This window comes from Colius striatus, chromosome 4 (genome assembly GCF_028858725.1).
Source record: "Colius striatus isolate bColStr4 chromosome 4, bColStr4.1.hap1, whole genome shotgun sequence".
Classification (NCBI taxonomy): Eukaryota; Metazoa; Chordata; class Aves; order Coliiformes; family Coliidae; genus Colius; species Colius striatus.
The window spans coordinates 61,839,481-61,858,945 of NC_084762.1; the positions used below are offsets into that span (position 1 = coordinate 61,839,481).

The window sequence follows — 19,465 nt, forward strand, 5'->3', positions numbered from 1 at the left end:
TTTGTTTCTATGAGGCTTATTTAATTTGGGGTAAATACATTTTATGTCTGACAAACAAATTTTGTTCTGAAGCCTACTGCTTTCTACAAAGTAATGAGATGTAGTAGAGTCCCTTTCTTTCCAGTCTGTAACATTTACAAATCCCCTTTAATGTGTGATGGGATTCCATTTAGTCTTTACAAAAATCTAAGCTACCAAACCTTTTTTTCCTTTTTTTTCTCCTTAATCTTTTGCTGTGGACACAAATTCTGGGTTACATTAGATTTATTTATCTTTGCAGGGTGCCTTAAGTAGCCCCCATGTCACCACTTTACTTTCCTTTTACAATTCCTCTTGCTTTCCTGCTCCACCACAGGTCTCTATTATTTCCACTGACAGAGCCTTTTTTTATGTCCTTTTCCAGTTGAGCAAGGCTTGCAGTTGGTGGGATTCCACCATAACCTGACTGGTACTCTACTGCAATATAGGTGCAGATGCCTCACTGTGGCTCACTATCTGGTATCTGAAACTTTGACCCCGTGTGTGCAGGACATCACCATTCTTGACCTGAAATTCAATGACCATGAGGTAGGGTTTGTCAGAGGCCACCAGTATTGCTCACTCTGGTACAACATGTGATTAGCTGAGAGACTGCAGGTATTCAAGGCTGCTTTCCATAGAAGCAAATAGCAACGTTATTAACACTAGAGCTATGGAACGCAGAGCCAAGGCTGCAGCTCATGCTGGAACACGTTATAATAAAAAACCCCATAAAAAACAAACTCCCAAACCAAACAATAGTCTTCACTCTAGTTTTGTTTGTTTCAGAAAGTAAGTAGGTTGGTTTCGTACTTTCAATTATATTATCATGTAGTACAAAACTCTTTCCTGTGCATTCTCTTTCTCTTTTAAATCTTTAACTCCCATATGTTTCTCCCTTTTCCTCTACTTCATCTGTTCTTTTTCTCTATTGATATTTGCCCTAAGACAGAACAAGCCTGTGTAGTAGGTAGCCTCTTGCATTCCCAGGCTCTAGACCCACATCCTCACTTCCCAAGTCTGTTTTGCCTTAGTCTGTTTTGCATTTCTGTGCTGCTACCAGAGGTGCAGGCAAAATAGCTTGGGTTCCCAAGCTGGGAGTGAATATCTGGTCAAGTTTGCAGCACCCAGTCTTGAGCTTGAATGTTAAATGACATTCATATATAGAGGTTGTTTTCTAACATGCAACTTACTCCTGAAATGCCTAGTTGTACATCAGAGTATGGATACTTCAAAAAAAAAATGACAGAGATCGCAGGATGAAGGGACAGCTCAATAAAATGTTTCAGATTGCCTGAACAGTAAAGGGATGCTTGTATACTGTTCCTACTAGAAAAGAAGCTAACATCACATAAATCCAGCATTTCCTTCTGCTTGCCTTAAATCAATGGGCTTGTAGTGCTATTCCTCAGAGTCCACAACGCGCCAGGAAAAATCTGTTTCCAAGCTGACTGCCCTTTCTCAGAACTGCCCATAAGCGCCAGGGAGGATGGAAAGTGGGCTGATGGGCTGTGGAGATGCTTAAGGGAGGAGTTTGCCAGCAAAAGAGAATTGCAGTTTGAAACACAGAGAGACCTTCAGTTTTCTCAGAGTTATTACTAAAAATGTCTAATTCATTTCATGAGAAAAGCAATATCCTAAACCAAACAATCTAACAATCTTGTGTCTCCTCTCCCAGTAATTATGGAGATTGTGAGCATAATGTATTCTTATTCTGATGATAGTAGCTTTAATGGATTGAAGTACTGCTCTAAGGAAAGAAGAAAATATGTCATTTGTTAGCAAAAGCAACGCATGACTCAGATGGGCAGACAAAGGTGTTATATTCTTTTAGTCTCAAGGAACTTTGTGAAAGCTTTCTTTAATCTAAGAAAATGCTTTTAACAGCTGGCAAAACAGTCTTACTAGCAAGCTACTCTCCTAGGACCTCAAATAACAACCAGAAGGTTTTTAAATACACATACACAGCCTATGTTCTGCCATAGGCTCTACAGAGAAACCTTGCTGCCATTTTGTAGTGCTTCATGGCAATATCTTGGTAAAAAAGATGTACTTGACCAATAGGTTTTCTCACTGGTGCCTGTCTGTCCCAGACACCTTCCTTCCTTCCTTCCTTCCTTCCTTCCTTCCTTCCTTCCTTCCTTCCTTCCTTCCTTCCTTCCTTCCTTCCTTCCTTCCTTCCTTCCTTCCTCCAGTCTGTTCTCCTGGGTAGGGAAGCTGATCAGAAATAGTAAGTTTGTTCATCTTTACACTGAGTTTTAAAAAGAAGACACACCATCATTGCACACTGAACTTTCACAGAATCACAGAATGGTAGGGGTTGGAAGGGACCTTTAGAGATCATCTAGTCCAACCCCCCTGCAGAAGCAGGTTCACCTAGATCAGGTCGCATAGTAACATGTCCAGGCGGGTCTTGAAGACCTCCAAGGAAGGAGACTCCACAACCCCTCTGGGCAGCCTGTGCCAGGGCTCCCTCACCCTCACAGTGAAATAGTTTTTTCTTATATTTAAGTGGAACTTTTTGTGTTCCAGCTTCATCCCATTACCCCTTGTCCTGTTGCTAGCTACTATAGAAAAAAGGGATGTCCCGATTCCCTGACACCCACCCTTTAGATATTTATAAATGTTAATAAGATCTCCCCTCAATCTCCTTTTCTCCAGACTAAACAGCCCCAGTTCCAGCAGCTTTTCCTCATATGAAAGATGTTCCATACGCCTGATCATCTTGGTGGCCCTGCGCTGGACTCCCTCCAGCACTTCCCTGTCCCTCCTGAGCTGAGGAGCCCAGAACTGGACACAGGACTCCAGATGAGGCCTCACCAGGGCAGAGTAGAGAGGGAGAAGAACCTCCCTCGACCTGCTGGCCACACTCTTCTTGATGCATCCCAGGATGCCATTGGCCTTCTTGGCCATGAGGGCACATTGCTGGCTCATATTTAGCTTATTATCAATCAGGACTCCCAGGTCTCTCTCTGCAGAGCTGCTCTTCAGCAGTTAGACTCCCAGCCTGTACTAGTGCATGGGGTTGCTCCTTCCCAGATGCAGGACTCTGCACTTGTCCTTGTTGAACCTCATGAGGTTCCTCTCTGCCCAACTCTAAAGCTGGTCGAGATCCCGCTGAATGGCAGCACAGCCTTCTGCGGAATCAGCCAGTCCTCCCAGTTTGGTGTCATCAGCCAACTTGCTGAGGGTACACTCTGTCCCCTCATCCAGGTTGTCGATGAAAACGTTGAACACGACTGGCCCCAGAACCAATCCCTGTGGAACTCCACTGGCCACAGGCCTCCATTTTGGAATGGAGGCTATAAACTCTTTGGAAGGGAAGGGCAGGGAAGGAGAGGCAGTGGGGTAGCCTGATATGTTAGGAAGTGTTTTGATTGTCTAGAGCTTGATGATGGTGATGATAAGGTTGAGTGTTAATGGATAAGAATGAGGGCAAAAGCTGGATAAAAAACTATCTGGATGGCCAGGCCCAGAGTGTGATGGGCAATGGAGTTAAATGCAGTTGGTGGGCATTCCCCAGGGCTCAGTGCTGAGGACAGTTCTGTTTAACATCTTTATCAGTGATCTGGATGAGGGGATCAAGTGCACCCTCAGTAGGTTTGCAAGTGACACCAAGCTGGGTGTTCATCTACTTGAAGAGAGGAAGGCTCTTCAAAGGGACCTGGACAGCCTGGAACAATGGGGTGCCAGGTCCTGCACTTGAGCCATAGTGACCCCATACAACGCCTGGGAAAGAGAGGCTGGAGAGCTGCCCAGTGGAAAAGGACACTGAAGTGCTGGCTGACAGCCAGCTTAACGTGAGCCAGCAGTGTGCCCAGCTGGCCAGTGGCATCCTGGCTTGTATCAGAAATAGTATGGCCATTGGGACCAGGGAAGCGATTGTCACTCTGTACTTTGGCACTGGTGAGGCCTCACCTTGAGCCTTTAAGAGGATTGGTGTTGTTCAGCCTGGAGAAAAGGAAGCTGAGGAGAAACCTTAGTGCTCTCTACAACTACCTGAAAGAAGGCTGTAGTGAGGTGGGGATCAGTCTCTTCTGCCAAGAAACAAGTGGTAAGACAAGAGAAACAGGCCTCAAGATGCATCAGGGGAGGTTTAGAGAGGATATTAGGAAAACCTTCTTCCTTGAAAGGGTTGTCAAGCATTAGAACAGGCTGCCCAGGGAAGTGACTGAGACATATACCTGGAAATATTTAAAAGACAAGTGGATGTTGTGCTTAAGGACACAGTTTAGTGGTAAACATGGCAATGCTAGGTGAATGGTTGGACTTGATAATCTTAAGGGTCTTTTCCAACCTAAATAATTAAATCATAGAATCGTAGAATGGTAGGGGTTGGAAGGGATCTCTAAAGCTCACCTAGTTCAACTCCCCTGCTAAAGCAGGTCCACCTAGATCAGGTCACTCAGGAATGCATCCAGGTGGGTTTTGGAAAGCTCCAGAGAAGGTGATTCTATTCTATGATTTTAGCTTTCTATTCCTATGGAATTACACAAGAGAGAAATGTCTGTCTTAGGATTCTAAGTCCTTAAAGCAAAGATATTGCTGAAGTGATCTGAAGCACTACACACTGACAGTGCTTTAGCTGGATCATTACCAGAATTATGATCTTCACAATTTTATAGCTTGGAATTAAAATCCTATTTCATAGCTCTGCCAATATGTGTCCAGCATACTTTTGTCCCGTGCCTGGCTCTGTCTGGCTGTCATTATCAGCTTTGTTTATTAAGCACTGAAGTGTTCTACAAATAAAAAAACTCAAACAGTATAATAGCTATTTATTTTTCTTATTAATAATACGTTAGATCAGTTATAGCAAAACCTCAATGTTTGTTGAACTGAAGGAATTGCATGACTGTAAATCATTAAACACTTACTTCTTTCACGAACCACTGGCAAAAGGCAGGGCCGATCCACTCTCTTGCATGAATCCCACAGTCTATCCAGACAGCTTTCTTGTAGGGCCTTGATCTTTTACCTAACTTCAAGTGTGAATATTCATAGAAATATCAATAGATCTCATGACATTAGTGAAACACCATAATAGAATATTAAAAACACTAAACCATTTTGAATTTTCTTGTATAAAGTAACGCAAATATGTTGTTTTTAAGGGTTTTTCCAAGATAATGACACATAAGATAATCTGATCTGTGGGAAAAAAATACAAGAAAAGTGAGATCTCAGTTCCTCTCTTATGAGGAATGAGATCTTTAAACGTCTTATAGAGCAGAGTAAGGAAAAACAACACTACAGGAATAGCCTCATGCAGAATCAAATTTTTGGAACTCTCCAACAGCAGATGAAATTAATAGTTTTTGTGTGTCTTGCTTACTCCCTTTGAGATCCTATTAATGTGAATTGAGACCACATAGCCCCTGATCAGTAGCTAAAGAGGAAGCACATGTGGCATGTGCTGAGAAGTGCTCCAGAGTCCTTTGGGATCCCTCTCCAGCCTACCTGCTTTGCAAGTTATCTTTAAACACAAAGCTTTCCAAGTCCCTTAAATTCAAATTTTGCTAATTTAACTCATCCTGTAATCTATCTCCATGCATATCCAAGCCAAGTAAATAGTATTTGGCTTTTAGTTTTCCAAGGTTTTTTTTTCATTAAAAATGACATTCAGAGAGATACTTGGATCTGAGCAACTCATCCTTAGGAAACACAATTAACCTGCATCTCTGGTGTACACTGTATCAAATAAGTAACAAAGTGTCTGTCCCTAATTCCAGATTTCAGCCCAATTAACTGACTATTTAATCCTTACCTTGAGTACAAAGAGAGGTCTCCCTTCATAGGATTTTCCAACAGAGAACATGTGAACGAGATCTGAATGACTTTTATTCAGATGATGCATCCAATCCTGGATCTGCAAATACAAAAATAAAACTGTTAGTTAAATCTTTGCATTTTATGGGGAGCAACTGTAACACATTTATTCATCTCAGCACTCACTCCTCTGTATGTTTTTGGATTTTCCTGTAGATTTATTTTTGTCTTTTTTATTTTTGTCTTTTTTTTTTGTTGTTTTGTTTTTGTTTTCACATTTGAAGTATTAGTGGGCTCTCACAACTCTATTGCCAGAGGTTGGCTGTAGCCTTCAGTCCCATGGGCTTTTTGTTTCCATTTTATTGTTGGATATTACTGGAATGCATTAGCTGTCCATTGAAAATCAGGAGATGGGGCCAATCCACCATTCCTGCTAAATGTCATGGAATGAAGCAAGAAGGTTCCTGAGTTTGCCTACCAGGATATACAATAGCAAACAGACTGACCTGCAGGATTCAATGCTACCTGCAGTATTTGTTTCAGAGGCACCAGATCTCACTGAGGTGCAGCACTCTCATTGCTCAGCCTTTGTTTTGGTGCAGACTGAAACCATACATGTGAGCACACTGAAATGAATAGAAATTATTTACTCAACTATCATCCAAGATAGTATCCCTTATACATGAATTTGTGTCTAAGTGCTTTTAAGTCTTTGGGCCTCTTGTGCAAATACTTAAGCATTTGCTCATATTGCTTGCTTAAATGACTCAATGAGACTAATCACTCACTGAAATCTCTTATTCCATCAAAGACCTACTTTAAAACACTCAGTTTCAGAAGCTGTCAAAGACAGGTACATGTAAAGGTAAACTTTGAATAAAAATATTATTTTTATATATATATTTTCAACAAGGTTCCTATTTTTGAAGAAGAAACATTTAGAAAACTTCTGAAGATGAACAGGTAACTATAAACTTGTAGAGTGTGGAAGCTCAGCCTTACAGTGTAGTGGCTAAGAGGAACAACAGGAATTTTCACATACTTCTTCCAGGGAGTGATACACTTCATAGTTATACCCAGAGAGGGACCTTCGACTCCTTGATGACCTCACTCCAGTTTGGTTTTCTATTGCTTTCTGTAGGTCTGATATGAGAATCCTAGCGAAAAAAAAGATAACTGCATTACTGAAAAATTAGTAGAACACACAAGCTGAAGCAGAACAACAATCACATTTAGAAGAAATGCATCAGGAGTTAAACCATCCTGATGTTACTTCCACTGTTATATTTTGACGATAAGAGTCCTCAGGCTTATTTGAATATATGCTGTCAAATAAATACTCCAGCTGCTTTGAAATGCAACAGTACCTTCAAAAACCACAATGAGCTTGTTAAGTGAATAAACCAGAATTAAGTAAATAATGTGGCCAATGTGAAGAAAAGCCATTTTCGTTTGTTTATGGAGCAGCATTTGCTGTTTTCTTTTATAATCTAGTTATGCTACATGATCATGGTTCTTAAAAAAATTATTTCAAAACCAGAAAAAAGAATCTTTTTAGGCTTAGATGAACATGCACATACTTCCTCTTGAGAGCTACTCCACTGGAATGGAACATTACATATACCTAGAAGTTGTAGAGGCAAAACAAAAAATTGAAGAACTTGGCAGCATTATCATTCTATCTGAAACACAGCAAATAACAAGAAGAAAAACCTTAAATGTGGTTTGTTGTTTACATTATCTACTCTGCATCACCTGTTTACCAGTTATTTAAAAAAAACCTCAGGAAAAACATGAAACAACACTAAGGAAAATTAAATATGTTTGCATAAAAAAAAAATGCGCTCTTTGTATTAAGAGCAAAATGCAGAAACAATGGAGTAAGCTGAAAGACTTTCTGTCTTATGGCAAAACCAAATAATGATATAAATTAAAAATATAACATAGAAAACATCTAAACCAAATTATGTTGAAGAAGATGGAGCATCTATGCTTCTTGTCTCATAGTGGTAGGAGCTGGGAGTGTTGTCACTGACATCAGTAACAACATCACTGTAAAACCGAGGCATCCTTGTATACCACTTTCTCCTAAAGCATAGTGATGTGTAATCATCATACCACCAATTCATCATTCCTGTAAAACAATGGTCGCATTCAACCTTTTAAAGTTTTATAGGCATTAGCTGCAGTGATTGGAAAAAGATGGAAAGAAACTGCATTCACTCTGATCTTACCTCAGCTGTGCAGCAGTTACATCAAAGATCTATCTACATATAATATCAAAGTACAGGTTATCCTCATCTTCAAACATATTAGTGAAGCAATTGTATAATCAGGAATTACATTGTTTGTAGTTTTCCCTTAAGCAAACTAAGGGTTTATAGTCCTGACTTGCAAAGTGGTACACTCTCTAAGATACGTACTGTAAAGCATTAAGACTGTAGTTAGACTAAAGCAGTGGTTTCAATCAAGTAATTAGGACATCTAATATGTTAAAAAATGCCTGCTTTGCTGAATTCTGCTTAGTGGAAATACCTATCAGGATCAAGCTCTGTTTGTTCACTTTTACAATAATAGATCTAATTTCATGACTTCTGATATGTCTGCATGCCAAACAAGATTTGATAAACCTTCTTTACTCTTATAAATACATGTATATGGCTATGTACTTTGTGTGTTTATAACACAAAAATCAAAAATACAAAAAAATACAAAAAGGTGTTGATCTCCTTGTTCATCATTAGGTCTGCTTAATGCTTCCTGTCTTTAGAAGTCTGCCACAACTTACTCTAGAATCACTCTGTCAGGCTGAAATTTTAACACAGCATTTACCTCAAATTTTCCAGTTACAAAAGGGATATAGAAATTTAACTCCTTTGCAAATAGTGCATCAAAAAATAAAATAAAATAAAAGTACTGTGAAAAATATCCATGAGAAAAGGAGCTGTATGAAACCTTGCCCAGCCCATCTTCCCTTTGGCTGTGGGGCTGCATTTCAACTCAGGGCTGTGGTCCCCATTGCAGCTGTGCTCTGAGTATGGCTGGGCACAGCCACCCTGGCAGCCCCATGCCCTCAGTATGGCTGTTGATGCTCTCACAGCGACTCCTCCCAGCTCTTGTGGAGCTACAGATCTCAGGAGACTTGTCGGAACAAGCACATGCTTGTCTAGGGCTTTGCAGTGGTTTTGCTTCTGATGGCTGGGACCCAGCAGGCAAGGAGGCTGAAGTGGGCAGTGGAGAGATGAAGTGGGAAAGCAAAGAACCAGTTTGGATCTGACAAAATGTTGCCAGGCTTTCTTCTAAGTGCACACAACTTGTGCATCAGATGTCAGAAAGGAAATTTTCCCTGTGGAAAATTAATGTAATGTTGTCCTAGTACTTGTAGCACATTGTTTCATTCAAACTACAGAAACCTCTTACTCTCACAGTTCTTGCCCTTGCACATTCTGGTCTGCAAGTTAAGTAGAGGTCTTCAATACAGGGAGTGTTTATAAGACATATAAAATCACCTTCTGTCATTTCATTAAAGGTGATTACTGTGACCAGAAACAGCAACAGATGTGAATGCAACTGCCGGGGCACAGTAATTAGGGGATATTTTTTATATAAGCACAGGAAAACAATTACAGAAATCCCCATCTCACTTTTAAACACAAATAAAACTTGAAGCTATGTTGAACCCACATGAAAGTCATTCTGTACTTCAGCTACTGGGCCTGTGTAATTTTTTTCCCTACGCTTGTTTTTGTATTTTTAGAATGACAAGTTAATAAGAGATCATTGTTATAACAAAAAAGGAATTCTGATAGGAGTACATATAATATACAATGTTATTTGCAACATCTTTTTCTCATTGAGAAATAAGTATAAATAGCCTAACATAGGGCTTTATTCAGCAAAAAAAATCAAGTAACTCATCAGTTGCTTATTCATACACTTAGGCATCTCAGTGAAAAGCCTTTAATGACAAGATCATAACTCTTGCCTAGTGTATCATATTGATAAATATGAAGCACACTCCAACTGTCTTGAATGCTTTTAAGAAATGCTATGAATGATAATGTGATCCTTCGTGTGTATTTATTCTGTATGACTTGTGTTGGGTCATGAGGAATGTTGAGCTATAAAAGAGAACTAGTACATTCCTTTTTAATTCATGAAGAAGTCTTGCCTCTATGTTTGCAGTACACTTGTAAACAAATCTAGCTCCTGTTAAATACAGAGAGAGGCAAAGCAGGCTGTAGAATTTGTAATTACCATTCCTCTCTTAACAGAAGTGATTTCATACACCCGGAGAACGCTTTAGTTTGACTCCAAACGATGACATTTAATTAAAACTGCCTGCCTGTGGGAGATTTTCTGTTCTCCCAGTAAAGTGTTTCTTTTCTTGGCAATGTCTAGCTGTCTACCAGTCTACTTGCTATGATGCAGCACTTATTTTCAATCACACCTGGTGTGGTTGAAGCAGACCTGCCTCAGAGGCCAGATCTCTGGAGCGAGGCACAGAAAGCAAAGCACAGGCTTACGTGTACTGGATGTTTGCTTGCTGGAGGTAGGGCAGCAGACTTCGGGACGTGTTCTGTGGCACTCGCACGTCGGTGACCGTACCTTCGACAATGTGGAAGGGGCTGCTGGGCTGCCACAGGTCCACCTGTAGTGCAGGAACCAACCTGTAATTTATATGCATTCAGTGTAGGTGGGGAAATCAGGAGGTGGCATGCTTGAAGCTCTGTAGGCAAACGGTGTATGCATGATATAGACAATAAAACCATACTGATTGGTCCAGGTCAGTATCTAAGCTAATGGAGCAGATTTCGAGGAATGATGGCATCCAGCTTACCACAGCTTTCGTGGGAGATTTGCCAACAGGAAGGGTGATGAGTCTCAGGCATGTGTCTCCTCAAATAGCTTGAAACAAAAGCTACCTCCAAATTCATGCGCCTCCTCAGACTACTAATACATTCCCTATGTATTAGTTCCTATCAAGTCTATGAGTCTTTTTTATTTCACAAGGTATTTTCCATGTTCAGCAAGGCAGTTAAAAAAAAAAGGAATGTTAAAGAAAAGTAGAAAGTGTATCACATATCAGTGTTGTTTGCAAAGTGTAACCAAATTTTATATGCAGATCAGAGGTCAATAACAGAAGGCCACCAATGCTATGAAGGAAGCTGTGATCTACTCAATAATTTTATATGAACTGTCAAAATAACAAGATTAAGGAAATCAAATTATTACAATCTTGTAAAAAATGATAGCTACTAAATGAGACAATTACTAATGTTATCTATATCTGCTCATCCATAAGAGACTTTTCTTATCCATTTCACTTTCCTGAAATATACTTGGAAATTTTAGCCCAGAACATGAATTCTAAAGAAAGCAAGGAAGTCTACAGAGATTTGAAACTTAGCATTCTTCACCCTGCAACAAATGGTGTTATGCTGTTCAGCTGTATCAACAACAGATGCACATACTCTTCAATGGAGGTGAGAAGAGTATCCTCTCAGCCAGTGTGAGTAGAGTGGCAAGAACACAAGTTAACAAAGGTCTTCCCAGAGCTGCTGGACAGTCACAAGTGACTATGCAAGGCAATCTCAGCAAGCTCTGTGCTAATGTTACAAACATGCATGTCAATATCCACATGCCTTAAAAACACATGTGAGCTGAATACAAAGAGGGGAATTGATAGGGACTACCATGTCCCCACATTTCTTAGCAAATTTAAAAAGAATTAATACTTGATAAATATCTTTTGAAGTTTATTGCAATTGTCTGCATTGATCCAAGCCATGGATACAGCTCATGAGTGTTTCTTGCCATACCTGCTTTCCAGGTTTCTAAGAAGGGTTTTATAATAAACCTCCTGACTTCTATGTCATACAAGCTATTTTGGAAATATCTAATGCATTTCACCTGGTCTTTCTACAAACCTTGTTTGAGGAGCATATAATCTTGCAACAAGGGTTTATTTCTCACAGTTTCTCAAATGACCCCAAATAAGAACATTCTGATTACCGAGAAGGCATCTGACATTGATCCTGATGCTATCTCTTCAAGCAGTAGTGACTTCAGTCAATCCAATTCGACGCCAGCTACTTTGGAAGGAGAAAAACAGAAACAGAGGGGCAGCCTCTTCTATTCCTGCCAAAACCACTCCTTGTTTTACATTGCCACAATAAGGTCTACAGATCTGTGTGACAGTGAGCATGGCATCTTTTGAAGTCTACCACCAGGACTGGCAAGGTTCACAAGGCTCATAAAGCTGACAGCAGCTATGACAGATGGTCAGTAGATACTGAACTCATGAATTAAATGGTGCTAAATGCTGCTTCTAAAGAGCCTCTTGCTATGCTAACACCTTATGTTTGTTAGTTTATCTATCTGTCGTATTTTGATTAATTACAGGCATCCAGTGAAATTCTCCCCTAATTCAACATGGTGGATTTCACACGTGGTTAATTAGAAATGTGTATTTGACTTTTAAGATTTATCCCTAAAAATACACATCAAAAAGGGGAAAATCTGTTGCTCTTAGACTAACAGTGTATCAATCAGCTCAGTTTGAGCCAGCTTTATAAAAATAACAACAAACTAACAGACTAACAGCAACTGAAGTGTCTCCTGGCCAATCTAAGCACATAAAACTGGAAATAAAGTTACAAGAATGAAAAAAAACATCGTGATTGAGATACAGCTGAAACTTGTCTTTGTTCTCAACATTTACTCGGGATTAATTCTAGTGAATTTATCCCATCACTGTGGAAGGGATAAATCAATCAATATTGACACTATTGGTTACAACATCACTAAGCTTTTTAATTTCTGAGGTATTCTAATTGTTCCTTGCATTGCTGGCTGCAAGAGAATAACAAAAGCAGAAGCAATCTTATCTTAACTAGTGAAATCAGCGGTATATTGCACATAGCTATCCTCTTTTGATGAAAATGCAATATTTCACTCCTGGCATCGTCCTGGAAGTGAGACAACAAAATCCCATTTTTAGAATACAAATCACTCCTCTTCAGCTCAATTCCCTATTTGGGCAGTTTGGTTTCATTTGACTCCTGCTCTTCATCCTTTGCGATGTAAACAAAGCAGTCAATGCTCATCTGGGAAATGTTACCTGTGCTGTCCAGAGCACGACTTCAATCGCTGACTTGATTTTGCTTTATAAAGCATGTAACAAGAAAGATATCTCTTCAGCAAACATCTTATTTATATTGCAGCTTTCAGCTTGTCCTTGGTGTGACACAGAGACAGAGCAGGAAAGCTGACAAACAGAAGATGGATTTCAGTGCAGGCATGTTTGGACTGAGCAAGCCTAACTATCCTTTACTCACTGTCAACTTTAGGAGACTTCATCATTGCATCTCCTGTGGATACTGCAGGCTCCAGCAGAGTCATCAGTCTTCTGGCATCATTCTTCTGGCAAGCATGCCTTTGATTTCCATGCTGGGCTCCTCTGGCTAGCGAGTGGTAGTGATAGCAACTGTTCTATCCTCTTTACTATTTGCAATGGGGTGTTGTTATCCCCACACATTAGTCATTATGGATGGTACACCAGTCAATGCCAAAAGGCATCTAATTGCTGCGAGGGTGGTCGGATTTGCTAGAGGTGGAGGAAGACTCTCTGACTACAAGATGAACAGATGCAGAAATCCTACAGAACCCCCAGAACACACACACACACACACACAGATATTTGAACCTCAAAATTGACCTAGTATCTTGAGGCTAGGGGAAGACATAAATATTCTCATCTCCTTTGCAGAACTGTCACCTTGGCAGAACTGTCTCCTTTGCATGCCCTTTCCTATCTGTCAGGCAGCAGGTTGTCTTTAGAGGGTATTGAGATGTTTTAAGCCTCTGGACAATTAACAGAGCCTAGGCAAGATATTTCAGCAGGCTCAGACTTGGGACCTGGAGACCAATTACTTGGCACTTGCTGCTGCACTCCAGTATGACTCCAGGTACCTGTTCTCAGGGACAATAATGGCTCTGCATCCCAGAATCTCACTCGAGGCACAAGCATCCTGACTTGCTTTCTATAGGAAGAAATGATATGTAAAAGCATACAGACAGCTTCCTTTTCAGAGAGAATTAAACACTTTATTGCTTTATTTAACAAAGAAGGTCTAAGAAGTTATGAATCACTACTACATAGTAAGTATTCAAGTTCCATAACAGTCTCTAGGATTCAATCTGTGCTTAGGAAAGCCAACAACTTTTGAGTTTCCTTGTAGGCAGTTTCTCTTTAAATCGAGGTGTGAAAGACAGCTCAAGCCTATAAATATATGTAGTGGTTTTGTCTGGGCCAGGTTTTGGTAGCAGGGAGCTACAGGGGTGGATTCTTTAAACAAGGAAGCTTCCCCTGAAGCTGACAGGGCTATTGCCAGTCAATTCTAAGATAAACCCTGCAGCTGACCAAGGCCTGGCCAGTTAGTGACTGAGAATCTCTGTGAATAACATATTTGAGAAGAAGTTCCTGTGCAGCTGCAAAGTGGCATCAGCAGCAGAAGGGAGTGAGAATGTGAGAACAACATCTCCACAGACACCGGGTGGAGAAGGAGAGGGAAGAGATGCTCAGGAGAAGAAAGATTCCACTGTGACCTGTGGTGAGGACCATGGTGAGGCAGCTGTGCCCCTGCAGTCCATAGAGGCCACTGGGGGAGCAGAGATCCACTTGCAGCCTGTGGAGGACCCCATGCCAGAGCTGGTGGATGCCTGAAGGAGGCTGTGAATTCATGAGAAGCTCACCCTGGAGCAAGTTCCTGGCAGGACCTGGGAATCCATAGAGAGAGGAGCCCACACCAGAGCAGGTTTGCTGTCAGGACTTGTGGTTCTGTGAGGGACTCGGTACCTGAAGGACTGCGCTCGCCACGGATGACCCGCATTGGTGAAGAGCATGTGAGGAGCTGCACTCTGTGAGGAGGACCCCATGCTGGAGCAGTTTGTGAAGAACTGCAACCTGTGGGAAAGACCCATGTCAAAGAAGTTCATGGAGAACTATTGTCTCCGGGAAGGACCCCTACACTGTAGCAGTGGGAAATGTGAGGAGGCCTCCCACTGAGAAGAAGCAGAAGCAAAGTCCATCTGTAACAAATGGAATGTAACCCTCATCCCTGTGCCACTGGGGATGGAGGAGGGCCAATCCTGGGAAGAAGGAGGGGTACGGGGAGGTGTTTTAAGATTTGGTTTTGTTTCTCATTTTCCCTGCTCTGTTCTGATTGTTCATTAATAAATCAAACCATTTCTCCCCAAGCTGAGGCTGTTTTGCCCTGGATGCTAATTACTGAGTGATCTCCTCGTCCTTATCTCGACTCACGAACTTTTCGTTATATTTCTCTCTCCCCTGCCTAGTTTAGAGTTGGGGGGTGATAGAACAACTTCATGAGCATCTGGCATCCAGCCAAGGCTAAACTACCATGGTGTATCAGCTCTTACCTGGACTGCAAACTATAGCAACCCTGAACTCATCAGTCATGTCTCCAGCTTTTGGTCAGTATGGTGATGAAAAGTCAGCACAAAGCAAAGGGACAAATGTTTTAAAAACATTTGGACACTAAGGCAATTCAGAACTTCTTGCAAAATTGAAAACGATGCAAATAATTTTCTAAGAATACAAACAAGTCATTAGTATGATCCTAAACATCATACACGGTGTACACAAAGCTCTCTTGCCATGCCAAGACAGAGCAGGGAGCTTTTGTCTTCAATAGCTCCAGGAGCCTATGGAAAGAGAGCTTGAGAAGAAGACTCTTTACTTTTCCCCAGGAACACATTCATAGCTGCTTAAATCCCACAATCCATTATTTCTTTTAAGTGACTGAAAGAAATCCCCAGCTTCTTTAGACCACAGGGCTCATTCCAGCTTATACTTTGCCATTAAAGCCATTTTGCCAGACAGTAGCTTCCAGTCATTCCCTACTACCCTTTTGTAAGCAGTTGTGTAACTTCTTCTTCCATTATCCTGAAAGACAGGTGCTTAGTGCTGTCATCAGGTCTGCAATTGTGTATTGTTCAAAAGAGATGACTGATGATTGTCATTGAAAATAACTAGAATAACTCTGCCATAATTTACATCTAGTATCTGGACAAAATTGTTTATATGATTTACCAGTGTTATACCTCATGAAGACAGTAATTTTGTGATGCTTTATTACCTAGCAATTTCAGGTTTTTTACTCACTGAGTTGTATATAGCAATACACGTGCCAAAGCTGCCCTTGTCTGTAACATCAGTATGAACTGATTTCTTTGAGAAACATTGTCAACTGTAAAGTTCAGAATTCTGAACTGTAAAGTTCAGAATTATGATGCCACCACCTGAAATGGCTTGGCATTTCTGAGCCCCTTATAAAAGGGAATGTGCAGTCAGTAATGCAAGTAGTGATGCTCTCTGCTCATGGACTCTATCAGTCACAGGCTCTTTCAGTACGCATGAGTTTTCCATTTACATGACACACAAACACCTTAAGGGGTCCTCAGTCTCACTAGATGTGTTTTCAGTTAGAAATCTGATAGTAGAAGGTAGAGAATAGAAGAAGCAGAAATGGTCTAGTCTCACTGAAGGTGTCAGAGGTCTGACTATCAGAGGCTTCATCATATAATGTGTGAGAAACAGTCACATACATATATGTAAACAAGCACCCCTCACATGCATATTCCTAGTGCAATTTTAGGCTTCTGTTGGTACATGCATTTGTATATAAAGAACGAAGGAAGAATGACTCCTGTTGACTCTGATACTGGTGGATAATTATAGCTGTGCTGTAGTGCACCTGGAAAAAGTAGAACTGCTCCTCTCTAATGTCTTCACCCTTGCAAATATTTTCAGGATCAGAACTCATTTCATTCTCTCTTGCTCCTGCCAATTAAGGAACTTAATTGACAGTCCTGACTGCAAATCTTCTTCAGCTGACCTTCATGTGCAGCAAAACGGTTCAGTGGCAATAAGTGTGGGATTCCCTGTGCTTTCAAGAAGGAATTACAAGGTAGGCCTAGTTACTGATGCAAAGTAATTTAAGTTTCTGATTGAGCATGCTAGACATCTAATTGGCTGTAACTTTTCAATATTTATTTGCTTTTCAGTGAAGCTTGTAAGAATAATTGTGCCAATAAACCGGGATTGATTCATGGGATTGCAGCAGCCATAACACTGGCAGGAACAGAATGCGAACAATGCACAGCTTGAAGCTTTGAGTTTTGCAGATCTTTGTGGAACTGTAAGGCAGTAATGGTCTTACCACTCTACTTACACTGGTATAATTTTACACAGGGCTCTACACTGCAGAAAAGAACTCATAGGCTATTCCTCATGAGAGTCACCGAGGAAAAACTCATACACAGTTACATGGTAATTGAATATTGGTTCTTACAAGTACAGATGCCACTAGACTAAGTATATTTGAAAGACGCGACACAGCTTTTTAACAGACTCATTAAAAACACCCAATAAAAACCCTATTTTGTTTCTTATTAAATTATTTATGGCTTGGTTCATTTCGTAGTTGTTGCTGTGCTGCACGAGAAATAGAATAGTAAGCCCTGTGTCTGATCCTGCTCCCACTGGGGCTGTGCTGACGACTTTATTGAGCTCACTCAGGCTTCCTCACCAGTAAAAGAGGAAACAGACTCTTCTCATCTCAGAAAGTCCAGGCTCTCTGCATCTTATGAGAACAATACTCTCACTATCTGGGCTCTCCTGTTCTATTTTGCACCTTCCTACTAATGTTTTCCTTGAACAACACTTTCTTTCTGAGCCTTGCAAGTTGTTTATAGACATGCATTCTCATCTATTGGTGAACAGTCTCTCTTGTTACCTGACGTTCCCTGTGTTATCTGAAATACTCTATGCATATCTGACTGGAATCCTAACTATAAGTTAGGGTAAAATCTGCATTGATGACTAAAGTATCTGGTTATATAGAATTACTTGCTATATGTACAAAGGAAAATGCACACAGCCTTGGCTACTGAGCTAATTCTTTCCGCAAAGTAGGAATAGCTCAGTTTGGGTTGACAGGCTCTCTTACTGCATTTTCAGATGGGCTTTTGTTCTCTGAAGCCTTTTTCAGCATTTGCCTATGGAGCTGTAAACTATCAGATTTATAGCCAAGTGATCCTTTGAGATATTTTATTGTTTCCCTGAACTGCAATGACAGGATCAATTCAGGGATTACAATGGATAAGCAGCTGCTCTAGGGGCTAGAAAACAAACAAAAGGGAAGGGAGTTGTGGTTTCAAGGCCTGTTAGGCTGGCTCCTCCCAAAGTTAAAAGTGCCTGGCTATGCCCAGGAATTTCTTTTGTAGAAGCTACTGAGTAGTCTAACTCTATTATGCCAAGAATGTTCACGGAGAAGTAGCTTCTTTGCTACCTATGCAAACAATCCCCCTCCCAGTCAGGCGTACGTTATAAAAAGTGCTTGTAGTCTGCCGATGGAGGAGAAATTATCAGTCAAGGCTCAAATGAAGTAGCACTTCAAAAATAATGCTTACAAAGGAAAATTCCAGAGCAGATAAACAGAATCTGTTGGGTCTGAGGACCCGAGCAAATTCCGGTTTCTTTGCAAAGCACTTGGGAATGTGACATTTGTTTCTGTCAGTCAGAATTAAAATGATGAAAGGACTCATAAACCAGCAACAGGCTCCTCACATGGTCTCCTAGACAAGAAAGAGCAGAAGACCGTAGTCAATCACTGTTGAGGTATCTGAGGCAGTGGGACAAGACAAGCCCTAGGGGACACAGAGCAGCCAGTTCTGCAGTACTCAGGTCACTGTGGTACTATCACCCTAAATATTTTCCTTTTGTTTGTTGATTACTGTAATAATTCACAAATTATTAGTGTGAAACAGGGAACTTGTAAAAAGGTATTTCTGGTATTACAGACCAGCTCAGGAACAAAGATTTGTACTGTATCTATAAAAAGAGATCTCAACAGACTGCTGCAGAACACCTAAAATCTAAAATTGATGCCTGTGACTGTGATAGAGCAGCTGCCGAGACGAAAACTGTGACAGTGATATATAGCTAGAAAAATAAGTAACTCCACCAGTTTGTACTTGAATTGCTGAAGAAGTTGCTGCATTTTAGCCTATCACAACCATATGAATATGTTCCTTAATGCTGCTATGCAGCACACTTGTCATCTTACATGAAAGCTGGAGAAGGAGCTCCACAGTTATTTACCCCCGTTATAATCACTATCACCTGCTCCAGCAGTCTTTGGCATAGGGACTGTGCAAAAGCTATTCAAGAGTGTGGGGTAGTGCTGCTGGTGGGAAATACAGTTATCAGGTTCTTAGTTTTCTTCCACACAGAAACTAGAAAAAACTTGACTTAGGAACACGCTGGAGACAAGAGATATATATTGCTGTAGACATACTAATGGCATGTCTCAACTGCTACTACCTTTGTCACTTAGTGAAAACCAGGAACTGGCACCTTCTGCCTCAAAAAAGGGCATGACCCTCTGTTCCCCATCTGCTTTGTTTCTTACTATCTCAGACATGTATTGCCCAAAGAAACAGTTGCCTACATGGCAATGCACAATGTGTAAGAGCTTTCTGAGAACTTGCTCTGGAGAGACGGTAGTACTGTGGTCCTAGAGGTGGGGTGGCTTGCAGGGGAAGTAGGGGGGCCCCTGCTTTGCCTGGCTAGGGCAAGAGTGGTCAAGGC

The 19,465-nt window shown here is 40.9% G+C and overlaps 1 protein-coding gene across 1 annotated transcript in view; it reads right to left on the reverse strand.

Moving 5' to 3' along the window:
- The window catches only part of CPA6 (carboxypeptidase A6), an 84,491-nt gene that overhangs the window by 22,778 nt on the left and 42,248 nt on the right, over nucleotides 1-19,465 (reverse strand). Inside the window, exons 3-6 of the mRNA XM_061995627.1 lie at nucleotides 10,314-10,438; nucleotides 6,830-6,944; nucleotides 5,786-5,887; nucleotides 4,896-5,000 (exon numbers count right to left, since the gene is read on the reverse strand). Coding sequence (XP_061851611.1) covers nucleotides 4,896-5,000; nucleotides 5,786-5,887; nucleotides 6,830-6,944; nucleotides 10,314-10,438 — 447 coding nt within the window. The remainder of the gene's footprint in view (nucleotides 1-4,895; nucleotides 5,001-5,785; nucleotides 5,888-6,829; nucleotides 6,945-10,313; nucleotides 10,439-19,465) is intronic.